Source organism: Mesoplodon densirostris, chromosome 7 (genome assembly GCF_025265405.1).
Source record: "Mesoplodon densirostris isolate mMesDen1 chromosome 7, mMesDen1 primary haplotype, whole genome shotgun sequence".
Taxonomy (NCBI): Eukaryota; Metazoa; Chordata; class Mammalia; order Artiodactyla; family Ziphiidae; genus Mesoplodon; species Mesoplodon densirostris.
In genome coordinates, this window is record NC_082667.1 from 32,636,524 (window position 1) to 32,652,068 (window position 15,545).

The 15,545-nt window shown below is 40.3% G+C and overlaps 1 protein-coding gene across 1 annotated transcript in view; it reads left to right on the forward strand.

The window, feature by feature from the left end:
* Positions 1-14,053, forward strand: part of SLC5A12 (solute carrier family 5 member 12) — a 43,145-nt gene extending 29,092 nt beyond the window's left edge. The window contains exons 10-15 of the mRNA XM_060104572.1: positions 2,048-2,115; positions 4,692-4,778; positions 7,476-7,642; positions 8,484-8,587; positions 11,788-11,915; positions 13,901-14,053. Of these exons, the coding sequence (XP_059960555.1) occupies positions 2,048-2,115; positions 4,692-4,778; positions 7,476-7,642; positions 8,484-8,587; positions 11,788-11,915; positions 13,901-14,053 (707 nt within the window). The remainder of the gene's footprint in view (positions 1-2,047; positions 2,116-4,691; positions 4,779-7,475; positions 7,643-8,483; positions 8,588-11,787; positions 11,916-13,900) is intronic.
* The last annotated feature ends 1,492 nt before the right edge of the window (positions 14,054-15,545 follow it).

The following is a 15,545-nucleotide window of genomic DNA, read 5'->3' on the forward strand; positions in this document are numbered from 1 at the left end:
CAGTTTCCCCTAAACTCGCTGCCTTGCAGGTTGCTATTGATTGCAATCTGGTGGAAGTGTAAAGATATGGGGGAGAGGTGGACTGAATCAATTCTCTAGTCAGCACAAAAAAGTAGAACCCTTGGATTGAGGGGTGGTTGCCTAGAATCCCATTTGAAACAGATAACTGTTGGCCCAGCAAGAGGGTAATTGGTAGTAGAGAAAAGACACTTCTGTTATTTTCTTCAGGCAGGTGGAGTTCTGCTTATTCATGAAGTGAAACAGAATGAGGGTAAACATTGTTTCTAATCTATCATCTTTAAATATAATGGGAACAATTTTAGAACTCTGAAAGGTTTATTGATCAAACTTGGATTTTAGTGTTGTGTGAGTTTCCTTATTTTTCTGTGTTTTATTGAGAAGTTGGAAAATATAGCATTAAAATTTGCTATCCTGATTTCATCTTAAAAGTGAATTCCTGGGCTTCCCTGGTGGCGCAGTGGTTGAGAGTCCGCCTGCCGATGCAGGGGACATGGGTTCGTGCCCCGGTCTGGGAAGATCCCACATGCCACGGAGCGGCTGGGTCCGTGAGCCATGGCTGCTGAGCCTGCGCGTCTGGAGCCTGTGCTCCGCAACGGGAGAGGCCACAACAGTGAGAGGCCCGCGTACCGCAAAACAAACAAACAAACAAAAAAGTGAATTCCTGATAATAAATTTTATAGATATCATGTACTAAATCTGAAATGATGATGATAATAATGATAATAATAATAATGGCAAGCACATAGTACTTGCTATGCAACAGGCACTGTTGGATAAATTAATTTATTTATGTGTAGTCCCTTCCTAAAATGTGAGATCTCTGGGGCAGTGGCATTTATAGCACTGGCATTTAGTAAAGCGCTTGACATATGGTCAGTACTCAATAAAATTGCATTAATGGTGACAGTGGGAACTGAGCCAAATATTTAGCTGAGAGAGAATTTCAAACAGAATGAGAAAAATCATGTTCTCTATTTCTGTCACTTTGTGTCTGTCTAAATCCATCTCCAGCACCTTGTCTCTCACCCTCTCTCATTTAGTCTAGGATTGTAATGGGAATTGAATGACTTTTAAGATAGTTTTTAAACAAAGATGTATAAAAACAATTATTTTTAAGAAGATGGTTTGAAAGAAGACATCACCTTTAAAAGATTACTAAGATGCTTATGTTGATTCATCCAGCGAGATCCTATGATGCTGGAGGCATCCTGTGCAAGATGCTGCATAGTGCAGTACCCTGATGGCCCTTATGGTGCTCCAACATAGCCATGTAAACAAAGAAATCATTATGCAGCATACTGAGGGCCATAATGAAGGTATGAATAAAGCATGAAAAGACCAGAAAAATTTTCCAGATTTGCAAAATCTGTGAGGTAAACTGTATAGCTATTTAGCCATTTTAATGATGAAAAACTATCCATATCCTAGAGAGGTTAGTAGCCTCTTCAGATGATTATTGGTGAGTGGTCAAAATGGATTTAATTCTCACGAATTTAATCTGGATTAGCCTAGTAGACCAGTGATCTTTCTGCATTTTCATGTTGCTTCCACAGGACAGCTTTCTTCTTTTTTTTTTTTTAATATTTTTTGGATGTGGACCATTTTTAAAGTCTTTCTTGAATTTGTTACAACATTGCTTCTGTTTTATATTTTGGTTTTTGGCCACGAGGCATGTGGGATCTTACCTCCCTGACCAGGGATCGAACCTGCATACCCCCTGCATTGGAAGACGAAGTTTCAACCACTGGACCACCAGAGAAGTCATCAGGACAGTTTTCTTCTTAAATCTTGAAGAGAAGACTCCTCAAGGCTGGATTCCAGCTCATTCTGCCTGACCTAGGAAAGCATGTCTTTGGGAGAAAGTCCCTTAAATGCCCCTCTTGGGGCTTGTGATGGCTAAGCGGGGTGGACAGTCCTTCCTGAGGCCCCTTCTGATAAGGCTTACATGAGAGAAGGCCCTGGGCAGGAGCTCAGTGGATCCCTCAAAGCCAGCTTGGATGATAGTCATGAAGTTTCTTTCCTCCAGGTCTATTGTTTGGCGTGATATGTACCTCCATGGCCGTGGCTGCATCCCTCCTGGGGAGCGTTGTACAGGTAATGAAAGAGGAAAAAGACTCATCTGATTTTGTAGCAACTTTTTACCCACCTTCTTTTCTAATACTTTGCCTATTCCTCCAAATCCCAAATGCTCATACTCTCCAATACCAGGTCCAAATTACACATACATGTAAAATTTCAACCAAAATTTCTTTCAAGAGGGGAAACTTTTAAAAACTAGTAATGAGACTCATTGACAAGGTACACTGTAATAAAATTAGAAACGCTTTTGAAATCCAGATCTGAGAATGTATGATCCTGAAATAAAAGTAGGAATGATAATCTTAGCAGGAAAAACAATAATTACAATTGACATTTATGGAACGCTTATGTTCAAGCTACCGTCCCAAATGTATTATCTCATCTAATCCTTGTCACTTCTCTACGAGGTAGTATGATTAATGTACTAATTTTACAGATGAAGAAACTAAGAAATAGAGAGGTGAAGAATTGCCCCAAATTCACATAATGAAAGAGTGGTGGAGCTGGGAAATGGGCCTGCCCCTACGTATTTTGATCCCCACTTGACATCTGAGAAAGCTAAGACACAGCAAGGCAACCTCAGTCCTAGAACACACTTTCTGAGCCATTGTCCTTTCCTTGCAGGAGGGGCTTAGGTAAGATTTGGCCACTGAGGTGGAGGTTGTCAAATGAGCTCTGTCTTCCTCCAATTAAACACGCTTAATGACAACAAAAAAAGAAAGATAAGAAATTGAAGTTAGTTTTGTACATTAGAGAAATACATATTTTTCAAATTCAGAAACTCTTTGATTTATTTCTCTTTCTAGCATGTGAAGACTTTTTCCCCCCTGGGGCATATTGGCTAAGGACTTTGTAAGAGATTGCTCATTTTCTCTCCCACAGGAGGAAATAAATATTTTTCCTAACTTATTGATTCTCCCATATAATAGCTAGTAAATTAACTTCCAAATTCAGCAACCACAGCAACTATGAATTAATACTATCAATCAGCAGAGAATATGTCAAGAATATTAAGTATTGACGTTAGAGAAAAGTGTCTACTTTAATCTTATTTGACTCCATCTTGTCAAAGATCAATCTGTATCATTGACTACTCTAAAAATTATCCTGGAAAAACAATCATAACAGTGCATTGTAGCTCATTTTTCTGGATTAATGAATTTATATTGCAGCTGGAGTGGACTTGAAGGCCCCTTGGTCCTATTTCTATTTTTTATAGAGAAAGAAGGCTCTCTGGAGTAAAATGAATCTGAGTTAATAACTGAAGGTTCACCAAATTATGTGTTATGTATGGCAGGGCCAAAATTTGAATCTCAATATTCTCTTAGTGATGGACTCTTTCAAGAACTTTTCCCCCTTAAACAGAAAAAGGAGACCATGATGGTGGTCTGCGCTCTTGACTTTATATATATTTTTTTATCTTTTATTTATTTTTAGGTGGGACTGCTCTTAGGAGAGAAAATGTGGGTTTCCGAGCCAGACAACCCTGGCTTAAAACTCTTAAATTTCATCTCTGCCACTTTCTAACTGAAAGTATACTTTTAATATGTTTTCTCTCAGTCTAAATTTCTCATCTATAAAATCCAGTTAGTGTTACCAACTAAGCAGGGTAATTGTGGGGATGAAATGAGGTCATTTATTTAGAGTGCCAGGGTATTTCATCTTTATTATCTGACACATGTAGGGGTGCCTGACAAATAGGAAATATGTATAAAATCTTTAGAGCATCCTTATCACGGCCGCTTTATCTAAGAGCCCTGCAGTTGTATTAATAGAACTAGACAGGGCTGCATTGCAGAGTAGCTTTGTGTGTGTGTGCACATGCACACATATGTGTGTACATGCTCCCTTACAGGCATGTCAGTGCCTGTGTATATTCAAGACTTCTGCAAGGCCATGGCCCAAGGCTATAGGTTGATAGAAAACTAGCTTAATTAAAGCCCCTAACCAGTTCACCGACTTCAATAACTTAGAGGTTAAGAGATATGGAAATGCATTTGCCAAACTCTCTCTATATCCAAAGGAGATAGAGCCATAAAAATGGGATATAGGATATGGAATGTCCAATGTCCTCCCCATCATGCCCCAACTTAATGCTTCAACATCATTGAGGTATTCTGCTGGGATAGAAGGAGTGGGGTAACAGACAATTATTATTATTAAAATTATAGAATTATTCAAACTAAATTAGAACAGCTGGATCAACTACCTGAGATATTCAACATAAGTTATAGATGTATTTATTAGGTACATTATTTAAAAAGCTTTTTGATAAGAGAAAATATAAACAAATCAATAAGTTCCAGCTTAAGGGAAAACTTATTCTACCAAATCCAAATTGCCTGTGTGTGTTTACACACACGTACACACCCTCACACACGTATGTTTGTAGGCGTTTTTGGTGTTTTACATACACAGTGCTCATTAATGAGCCCAGAATGGAGAAATGATTTCCAGAAAGCACATGATTAATGAGTGGCACAGTCAAGACTAGGACTGTATTTCATCTCAGGTCCAAGAAAGGGGGTGCTCCTAGGTGGGCCACAGATTTAGGGGAGTGTAGTGTTGAACTGATCTGCTTTGATCCACAGGCTGCCCTCAGCATCCACGGCATGTGTGGGGGACCGATGCTGGGCTTGTTCTCTCTGGGAATCCTGTTCCCTTTTGTGAACTGGAAGGTAAGTCTCCCACGCTCCTCTTCACACTTCCCAGCTGAGACTGCACCCTAGACATTTTCTCCCTCCTCTCAGTCCTCCTTGGAAAGGCTATTTGTCTTTGCCAGAAAAAAATGGGGGCTTCTTTCTACAACAGAACTAAATAGAACCCCAGCCTTCCAATCTCTGACTTCAGTGAAGCTGTATTAGGAGCAGAAAGCCTAGAAAGTAGTGGTCATGAAATACCATATGTCATGGCATCAAACCTGATTCTTTAGGGTTTAAATTGTCTTCTCTAAATTAAGAGCCCACAAAATGAAATTTAAAATAGATATTGAGATCAGACATAGTTTAGTTAAAACATGATTTTGAAAACTTTAAAAATGTAAATTTTCTTTTCTATATTTAGTTATCCAAAATTATAAATAATTTAATTAATTAACTAATTTAAGAAAGGGAGGGGGGACCAGCCTGGTTTATTCTGACAGCTGAATCTTCTTTGTGTTGTTGGCTGACAAGCTAGTGGTTTGCCTTTAAGTAAACATTGGTTGGATGACTGTGTAGTAAACATAAATCAAAAGGAACACTTATTTGGAAAAATAGTACTATAGTAATATTTTTAAATATTTAAAATATAATTTTTTCAGTCTAGCAAAATTGCCATTTGTCATTTATTGCCATTCATCCACTTACATGCAAATCTTTGTAGAAAGTCTTTAGACTCTAGGCAACCTGACTGTATGCATATTTTTATTTAGTTAGTTTTTCTTTTTCTTTTTTTTTTTTTGTGGTACACGGGCCTCTCACTGTTGTGGCCTCTCCCGTTGTGGAGCACGGGCTCCGGATGTGCAGGCTCAGTGGCCATGGCTCACAGACCCAGCTGCTCCGTGGCATGTGGGATCCTCCTGGACCGGGGCACGAACCCGTGTCCCCTGCATCAGCAGGCGGACTCTCAACCACTGCGCCACCAGGGAAGCCCAGTTTTTCATATTTTTAAATATACTATAGGAGTCTTGAAAAAGCCTGAGCCACATGGTATACCTAATTAGCTCTCTGTGGCTACCTGACCCTTATTGACCTCTATTCTAGATAAATCTTGTGTAGATAGGTAAAGAGAGTGGATAGATGTGAAACATTTGGGAATTTGCAGTGCTTCCTTGCAGTCCTATTAGGAGACACTTTGTTTTAATCAACTTTTCTGAGATTGAGGTTGACAGGGTTAGTTTAATTCTTGCAGAGATAATATGAGGAAAGGTAATTTCCTAGCTACAAAAAAAACCTAATAACTAGCAACATAACAACTTAGTTCATTCTAAACATTAATTCATCTATGTTAGCGAGTTATGGTCCTGCTATTTAATCCAGGAAACCACCTTGTTCTAGATAGAGGAAAGTAAATAATACCAATTGGTGTCACCTCTCCCCTTGTTAGCCATGGCTGATCCTACTAATCAGTCATGGCTCTCTTTCCACAGAATGTGGATGCAACCTCAGAATCCTTCTCAGCACGGCTCTCCAGGCAGCTACTATAAATCAGTGAGGGCTGACTCTCCTACTGAAGTCAATTCACCCTTTACTGGTAGGCCAGGGGCCAGCATACTATATCCCTCAAGCTAAATCTAGTTGACCTCCAGTTTTTGGATGACCTGCAAACTAAAAATGGTTTAGACATTTTTAAATGGTTGTCAAAAATCAAAAGAAAAATAATACTTCATGACACATATATAATATGTGAAATTCACCTTTCAGTGATGACAAGTAGTGTTACTGGAACACAGCCACTCTCTTATGTATATATACTGTCTATGGCTGTTTCTGTGCTGTAATGGCAGAATTGGGTAGTTGTGACAGACACTGAATGTCCCACAAAACCTAAACTGAAAGGTTTAGCCTAACTCCTTAGCTGGCTGTTAAGAAATTTGCAGACCGCTGGTCTAGACCAAGGGCCCAAGTATTCAAATCATACACATTGCTTTATAGTTTCCCCCAAACTATAATGAACAGAACATTCTGGTGCTGTAATTGAGGAGTCTTTTTTTCTGAATAAATAGAGAAACCAACAAGTTGTTTTCTGTCACAGAGAAAGCTCAGCTATCTGGCAGAGACCAGCAACATCCAATTTTAGTTTCCAGTGGTCCTGATCCCTGCTCGATTGTTCTGTTTCCTTTACAGGAGAAATGACTCATTGACTTTTAACTTTTTATCAAAAAGTATGACCCTTAAATGACAGGACTAGTAAATATACTTGCTAGTAGTTAGACTCAAACTAAAAACTCCAAACTTTGGAGTCAGAGGACTTGAGCAGAATTACTTGGGAAGAGCTATGGGAGTAAAAGTTTCTATATAGTAGTAGCTTATAATGGCTGTCAGTGAAAAATGACCCCAGCATCTCCATTATCTGAGTTTTTCTTGAATTTCTGAAACTCTTCTACTGGAAACTGAGGTTCAGCAGATGTTTAAGAGATGAGGAAGAAACCAAAAAGGAGAAAAAAAATCTGCTAGAAATTTTACGTATAATGACCACAGTAGAACTCTCTAATGTCTTCATTTAAGGAACCATTTATTCCTAAGTAAAGCTACATTGTGGGGGGCTGAAGGCAGGCAGTGTAAGTGGGCTGTTTCTAGCACATGTGGCCAAGATCTGGAGTAGAATCCTCATCTCATTATTCTTTCAATGGCTTTGTCAAATCTCTCATTACTTTTTTTTTTTTCTTCATCAAGGGTGCCCTAGGAGGCCTTCTGACTGGGATCATCTTGTCATTTTGGGTGGCCATTGGGGCCTTAATTTACCCTGCACCAACCTCCAAGACATGGCCTTTGCCTTTATCAACTGACCAGTGTGTCCCATCAAATGTGACAGAATCAGTGCCTCCACTGCTGTCCAGCAGGTATACTGACCTTCAGGATAACATCAAGTCCCAGAGAGAGGGTTACCAGGTTAGAGAAAAGTGCATTCTTCTGTGCTAAGTCTGAGGAGACCATCTTGCTCCCCTATGAGAATGGCTCTGGGTGGTACCCAGCATTGAAGAGTGTCTGGGGGCTCCAGCTTTCTGTAAATATCCATATGCATCCTGATGCCCAAGAGTGAACTTGGCAAGAGGGCTAATTGGAGGTCTGAGTTCTCAGGTCCACTATGTTGTTTCTTCCTTACTGCCTGTGCTTATTCTATCCTCTTTTCTTGGAATGCTAAATCCTAGCCCTAACTGCCTTCTTTGATTGATTAAAACTAACCATTTTTAAAAAATAAGCTGAGGCATCATCTCACATATCAGCCTGGGTTTGACACTCTTTCTGAATATTCTCCAAATCCTTTGTTCCTCTTCCACCACGGTGTTCTAGCCTATTTTATGATTGTCAACTCCTACATGTAGACTTCGTGGCTTACTCATCTTTAATCTCCAGCGTCTGTCACAAGTTCTGGCACTAAATCTGGGCCTTGTAAATGTCTGAAGAATAAATAATGCAAAAGAAATGGAAGGCATGGTCCTCATTGCAATTGTGGTTCAGTAGCAAGACTTGTAATTCACAGATGGATTGGGTTGAGTGGCATATAAAGTACAACTAGTCTACAGTCGGTTTTTTAAAAAAAATAATCAAATGACCAAAAGTTAAACTTTGGGGGTTTTGAGAGATGCCAGTCCCTAAAATGAACCCTCGGCTGTCCTGTAAGTCACTGTGAATCATGACTTCACACACATGGAACTGAGGATGTGTCATTGTTCTCTGCAGACCTGCCATCGCTGAGACCTGGTATGCACTCTCCTACCTATACTACAGTGCAGTAGGCTGCCTGGGATGCATGGCTGCTGGAGTAATCATCAGCTTTGCGACAGGTCGGTTACATGCCTTCCTCTTCTGTGGACCAAGGAAGACGTGGGCTGGTCTCACACACTTCTGGACTAGGCAGCTGTCTTATGGGTCTGAATTTGGGTCCACCACAAAAAGTCCTTTTTCCCAAAGAGATATTATCTACTTTCTCCAAACTGACATGTAAAAGCATCCCCCAGATTATTGTACATGTGATTACTAATATATATAGTGTATTCTTAAATATTCCCCATATATTATTAAAAAAAGATGTTTAGACACATGGCCCTCAGGGGCCTGAGTAGGAAAAATCCTTTGCAATATATCAATAAGAAGATTAAATATTAAGAGTGGTTCTTCTCCCCTTCCTCCCAGTTTTTTCCTCATAAATGCCTTACTGTATCATGGGTTAGCATTTACTAACCTACTAGATAAGCAGGGGAGAGTCTTACTGTTGCTTTTGCATATGGTGTCCTTTGGAGGCCACTCCTCTAGGCCCAGGAGCTCTGCAGTGAGCAGCTTCACTCTATGCCATTTCTGGCACCAGTGTTGACTTCCCCCCTGTACCTTGAGCCATAGTCCCTCTGATGGTTCAGTGTCCTTTTTATGCTAAAGCTCATGAAGGATTGGTGGGGGAGGATGGCATGGAATAGGCCCACTGTAATCTACTCTGCCTCCTTGGAGTATGCAGTTTAGCTGAATCAAATATTAAGATATTCTAGTTTTCCACTACCATTATATAGTCACAGGCTATACAGGAAGTCAAGATTCCTACTTAACACAAAATCTGAATGGCAATATTCCTGGTGACTAGAAACACTATGTGCAAGCTCCAATGCCTTATTGCTCTGGACAAGAGATCACCAGCTCTTCATTTAAATTTAAGCCAATCTTGGCTATGATAAGGAATAGAACATAAATTTTGTAACCCCAGCCATTCATGAACTCCCCAAATATTTTTCTTTATGGAAAATAGGCTCAAATGAAAGGTGGTCTATTTATGGTGCTTAGAGTTTTGCCTCAGTGCCCTAACAACCATGGAGGCTTCCTTGATCCTAGCAGGATACACCTAGACTTATCAGTTGAGTGGTCAGTCACCTTTAGAAGACAGCTAAAGTTTTAGCTGCCTGGTTCCAAAGCAGGTATTGTGGGCATCATAAATTCTAGGTATTTTCCAGATGCTTGTTGGAATTGACATGTTCTTGTGTTGATGCAGCAGTCATTATGTTGTATTTAGATGGAAACTTCTTTGCCATCTTGAGCACAAACAACTGTCCTTGTATCAACCCTTGTGTTTTATTTTTCTACAAATATCCAAAATCTTAGGGAAATGTCCTTAACACCAAAAGGAAGCACTTTATCAGAGGGTAGTTATGACACTTGACCAAATCTTTGAAAATAGTTTTGATCCTTGCCTCCTGGTACTTATATTCCAAATGAGGCCCTAGTGTTATCTGAACACCTTCAGGTCTGGTCACAAAGGGGCTTTCATAAACCTTCTATAACACCCAGTGAATCTTTAAAAATGTCTTAAAATGTTAACTGTTTGCAGGACAGGGTCAGTGGGGCAGCCAGAGGCCTTTTGTGGGCCTGCTCATTGTGTGTCGTATATTGTCTTGTTCTTGCTAATTGTCCTGCTTGGTCTTAATAGGTGATAATTTCAATTCTGCTTCTTCTAGATGATCTAGCACTTCAAATATATGCTATTTATGTTACTCATAAAATAGAATTATGTCTATTTTGATTAGTACCTCCAGATGGTTTATATCATTAATGATTCTCTGCATCAGCTACTAAAAGGTGATCTTGGCCCAAGATATACTTTAAAGTTTTTTGTTATTACTGGTAAAATTCTACTGGGCAGTTAAGAGTTGTTTTCCTTTATCTCCTTAACCTTGTGAAATGAAAATACCATTTCCTAAATCAAGAACAAATATCTTCATCAGTTTATCAGGTGGCCAGAACCTCCCACTCTGAGGACACTGTGTGGGTTTATTCTAGTCTGGTTTCCACTGCACAGCCATTTGTACTCATGTGAACCTTCCCAATTTGTTTCTTCATGTATCATATAGCTACAGGTCTCAGATATAAAACCTTTAGTTATCAATTCACTAAGTTTATCTCTTAGGTCGGGGGTCAGTAAACTAAGAACACATCTGGTCCATTACTTCTTTTTATAAATAAAGTTTTATAGAAACACAGTCATACCCATTCATATACTATTGTCTCTGGCTGATTTCACTCTACAAAGGTAGAGTTGAGTAATTGCAACAAAGACTCTCTGGCCATATTGTTTACCATACACATATATATGATTCCTGACAATTTAGAATGTAATCTATAACATTTCTCTGACAAGATCAAAGATCCAACACAGAGGTTAGTAAACTTTTTACGTTAAAGACTAGACAGTAAATATTTTAGGCTCTGCTGGCCAGAGACACTGGTTCCACAACAGGGTTGAAGGAATAAGACATTGAACAGGGATGTTTTAATGATAAGGAAGGAGACGTCAGGGAAGTCCACAGTAGCTGGAGGGAACATGAAGGTATTCCTTGTTCAGGATGCTGGCATGAAAGGAAGAAAAAACAGTAAAAATAATCTTCCTAATTTCACTAATACTGATTCTGATGACCTCTAATAGATCTGATTTGGTGGAAAACTGAGAGCTTTCCTAAAGGAAGAAATTATATAATTCCTGCAATCTCCTCTGCTGGCCTACAAAGGGTACTAGGAGGGTTTTCCACAATAAATATTTAAAAATAAATATGTTGTTTCTATTTGTTTATAGCCGTGAGTTTGCCTGACCTGACAGTTTGTGGATGTTTAAAAGCAAACTCTCACTTTTTTTTTTTTTTTTTTTTTTGCGGTACGCGGGCCTCTCACCGTTGCGGCCTCTCCCATCGCGGAGCACAGGATCCGGACGCGCAGGCTCAGCGGACACGGCCCACGGGCCCAGCCGCTCCGCGGCACGTGGGATCCTCCCAGACCGGGACACGAACCCGCGTCCCCTGCATCGGCAGGCGGACTCCCAACCACTGCGCCACCAGGGAAGCCCAAACTCTCACTTTTTTGAGCAGTTACCAATTTCTGTATTTGAACCAATCAGGCCTCTTTTCACCCTTCTGCTAAGAAGTGACCTGCTTCTCAAGTGGACAATGCTTAAATCATCAAAGAAACTCCTAGAAGCGTGTAACAACTTACCCATTTTTCCTTTTGTTAATAGGTCACCAAAAGGGCAAGGATATTCAACCGCTGCTAATTAGACCGGTTTGCAATGTATTTTGCTTTTGGTCCAAGAAATACAAAGCACTGTGCTGGTGTGGTGTTCAGCATGACAGTGGAACAGAGCAGGTGAGCTGATGTTTGAGCTTCTGAACAATGTGAATTGGCTCAAAAGGATTCCCTTTCTGCCCATTTAAACCATCTGTAAGGCTGGGTTCAAGGAGGGAAGGCAGTGGATATGAGAACCTGAAAGAATCTGGGTTTCCACTTCAGTTACCTCAGCTAACTAGTTTTTAAGCACATAAATTATGTTGATAGGTAAATGTGCCTTTGGGCTGAATTGTCGTTGCAACTGATCAAGTTCCAAAATTCCCTTTAATCCCTGTGAGGGTAAATTCTAGGAAAATTTTTAAAAATTAATAATAGAAAAGGAAGAAAAGAGGGGGCACATCTAGTATAATGGTGAAAAGCATGGGCTTTAGAGTCAGCCCTGGGTTTATTCCTGGTTCCATGTCTAACTTTCCTTGGGTGAGTTATTTAACCTCTTGGAACTTCAGCTTTTTATCTGTGAACTGGGGGGAAACCATGCACCGTGATCTACATATGAACATCTCCAGTGTGCCATGAGTGTAAATATAAAGTTTTATTGGTGGAACTTCTTAGGTAGAGAAGTGAAAGGATATACATAACCTCCCAGCTCTCCCCTTATCCCATTGAGAATTATGTTGAGGCCACACAGGGCTAGGGACATTGTTCCAGTGCTATTAAGGTCTACAGACACTGTCTGAGTACGATTAAGGTCATATCAGCCCAAGACCACCAGGAACAGCCTGTGGTCAGACCAAATTGGACTTATTGACTCGATACATACAGCAAGGGGACAGGGCTACCCCAGGGGAACCAGGGAGTGCCACCCTCAACAAGAGGGTAAAGGTTCAGGTTCCCACTGAAAGATTCTGAGAAGGGTCTAAGTAAGAGAAGTGGGAATGAAGATAAAGCCACCTGGGGCAGCACTGCTTAAAGAGCAGCCATCACTCAATGAGTTATTATGGCATCTGGTAATTCCAAGACCTTGGGAGAAGCGCTGTTTCCTGTTGGAGTTGCAGCGGGTCTTATCCGTGTCTGTCCTCTCAGCCTGATTACAAGCAGGTTTTTTTTTTTCTTTTTTAGTGAGGGCTTATTATTGTTCTTTCAGACCCAGATATTTTACTCTTTCAGTACTTTAGGAGAGAGACTCTTCGCCCTTATCACAACTCCTAAGATGTCATTTGCTTTCCTTCCCCAAAAACCATAATAACATGTATGTGAAGTAAAGCTGAGTTTCATAGTTTTGCCATGAGGAGAGCATCATCTTGACAAGGGCTCAGAATGGGAAGGCAATCTATTTGCTGAGATGACAGCCAGCAAAGCAGTGTATTGTTTGGATAAATGGATTTTGAGGAAGTTCTAGAAGGAAAGAATCATGTTATTTACCGCTTTATAGACTTACCTTCCCAGGCCTGAGTTTCCTGGAATAAATGAGAAATCCTATTGATGCAGGCAGCTTCTGTTCTCAAGGCTGAGTCGAGAGTGGGAGGGGGCACTTAGTATGTCACTACTGGGCTCCTTTGCCAAAGGATAACACTGAGCAGCCTCCTGGGAAGTTTGCATACAGGGTCCCCTGTTGTAACCAGAGGCCTTGCTGTTCACAGGAAGGAGGGCCCCCCACTTCTGAGACACAGGTTTGTCTCTTCTCAGGAGGTAATACTATTACCTCACAGGACTGTTGCACTAGATATATAAACTTCTTCACACCACGCATTGATGTATTGTGAATGCTCACTAAATTGTTCTTTCTGTTTTTATTATCATTAGAAGTAGTACCTACACGAATTGAGGCATCAAAATGATCAGTTAGGAGGTGCCTTGGGTCAGTTATTTGTACTTATTTTCATATCTATCTATCATTTCATATTTATCTATCATTTATTTATTTCATGTTTATCTATCATTTAGTTATTTTCATATTTATCTATCATTTTTTCCAAAGGGAGAGGCCTAAGCAGGATTCCCGCAGTTTGATTTGGAATACATTAAGACTATCCCACTGATATGTGTCTTTCCATTTTCCTCAGGAAAACCTTAAGAATGGCAGTACCTGGAAACAAGGGGCTGAATCTGCCTTACGAAACGGCCGCAGGCGAGAAAGTCTGGTCCATGTTCCAGGCTATGATCCCAAGGACAAAACCTATGACAACATGGCTTTAGAGAAGATTACCCATTTCTAAGGCAACACACACACGCACGCACAGCCCACATACTTCTCATCCATTGGTTAGTAGACTTCTGTACTTGTCCCTGCTAGAAGACAGGGATGTCTAATATGTATTTACACTTATTTAAGACCACAAATAACATGACTGTTCCCCAGAATATTCTGAAGGTTATCCTTTGGAAGACCCCACTTTCAGGTGAGAAAAAACAGCCAAGCGTTAAGTGCCCCGGCAACTTCCTTTTTGAATAAACTAGGGCTTGATTTCATCATAGTGCAAGAATCAGTCTCCTTGCTTTGTGTTATAATAAACTTCAGGGATTTTGATTGTTTGTTGGGTTTTTCTGTAGTTTTTTTAAACCATCAAATATGTTGGAGTTTGCAGGAGGGGAGATGCATATTAAATGCTTCTCTGCCACTGCTGACAAGACAAGGGAATGGCATCCACCCCAGCACCCTCCTTCACATATATGTGAACTCATGTCACATCCCTGCATCCTGCAGGTGCAGTTAAAACACTTAACTGCTTTTGATCCCTCCCCCCAACCCACCCATACACCTTTAAGTCCTCTTCCAGTCATTCTTGTGATTACAGCTGTCCTGACGAAGCCTTGAAATTAATTTTGCTCAGCAAAGGAGAGGCTGGTATGTTTGGTAAGTAGGAGTAATTATAACTAAATATTCTGCTCCCTTTGTGTTTTCAGTGTAGTATTTCCTCTTCCCTTCTATCACGTGACAATGAAAAATTCAGTCTGTGCTCAGTAAGAAGTCTGGAGTCTTTCTCCAGGGCTGGGTAAAGAGGAAAGGCACATCCTATAGGAAGCTGTTAGGACAATATTGTGTAAAAGAACCTTGCAGATAGCTTACCAACCCAGAGGGGATTTCAGTAGCCCTAGGGTCATCTTTGGTGCCAAAGGCTTTGTCCACAGGATTTCTACTCTTTTTGTTCAGCTCACACCTGAAAGCTCAATGCATTCCATCAGGCTAAGGTGACAGAAGTAAAGATCTTAGTAGTTGAACTCTAGAAAATAATTGTTAAAATTCTGGAGTAAGAGGGGACCACGGATCAAGAAGTGAATTAATAGATGGAGAGGCAATGAAAGCTTTTTGAAAGAAGCAAAGAAATAAAATCCTTAAAGGGTAAAAAGGAACAAGTGCCATATGGGTTAGATCAGAGGAAAGATAGCAGGAAACAAACCAATGTCTCAGTGTCAGGTATATTAGGGCAGGTGCCAGATATTTATTTTGGTGGCCAGGTAAGATCAAGAGGCTTAGAAAGATTTATGTGTCAGCAAAGTAAGAAGAAATGGTCCAAATTGGCAGGGATAAGGAGTCCCAAAGCTGGGTGGTTTAAATGTTACCCAGGAGGAGAAAACTTTAAAAGAAGCGTGAGATAGGGGAAAAATTTTATGAAACTGGTGTTTATTAATAGGGAGGGAAGCTAGAAAGAGGGGAAAAACAATCAATAGAGGAATTAAAAAAATAGCTGGAGTGTATAAGCCACAGTC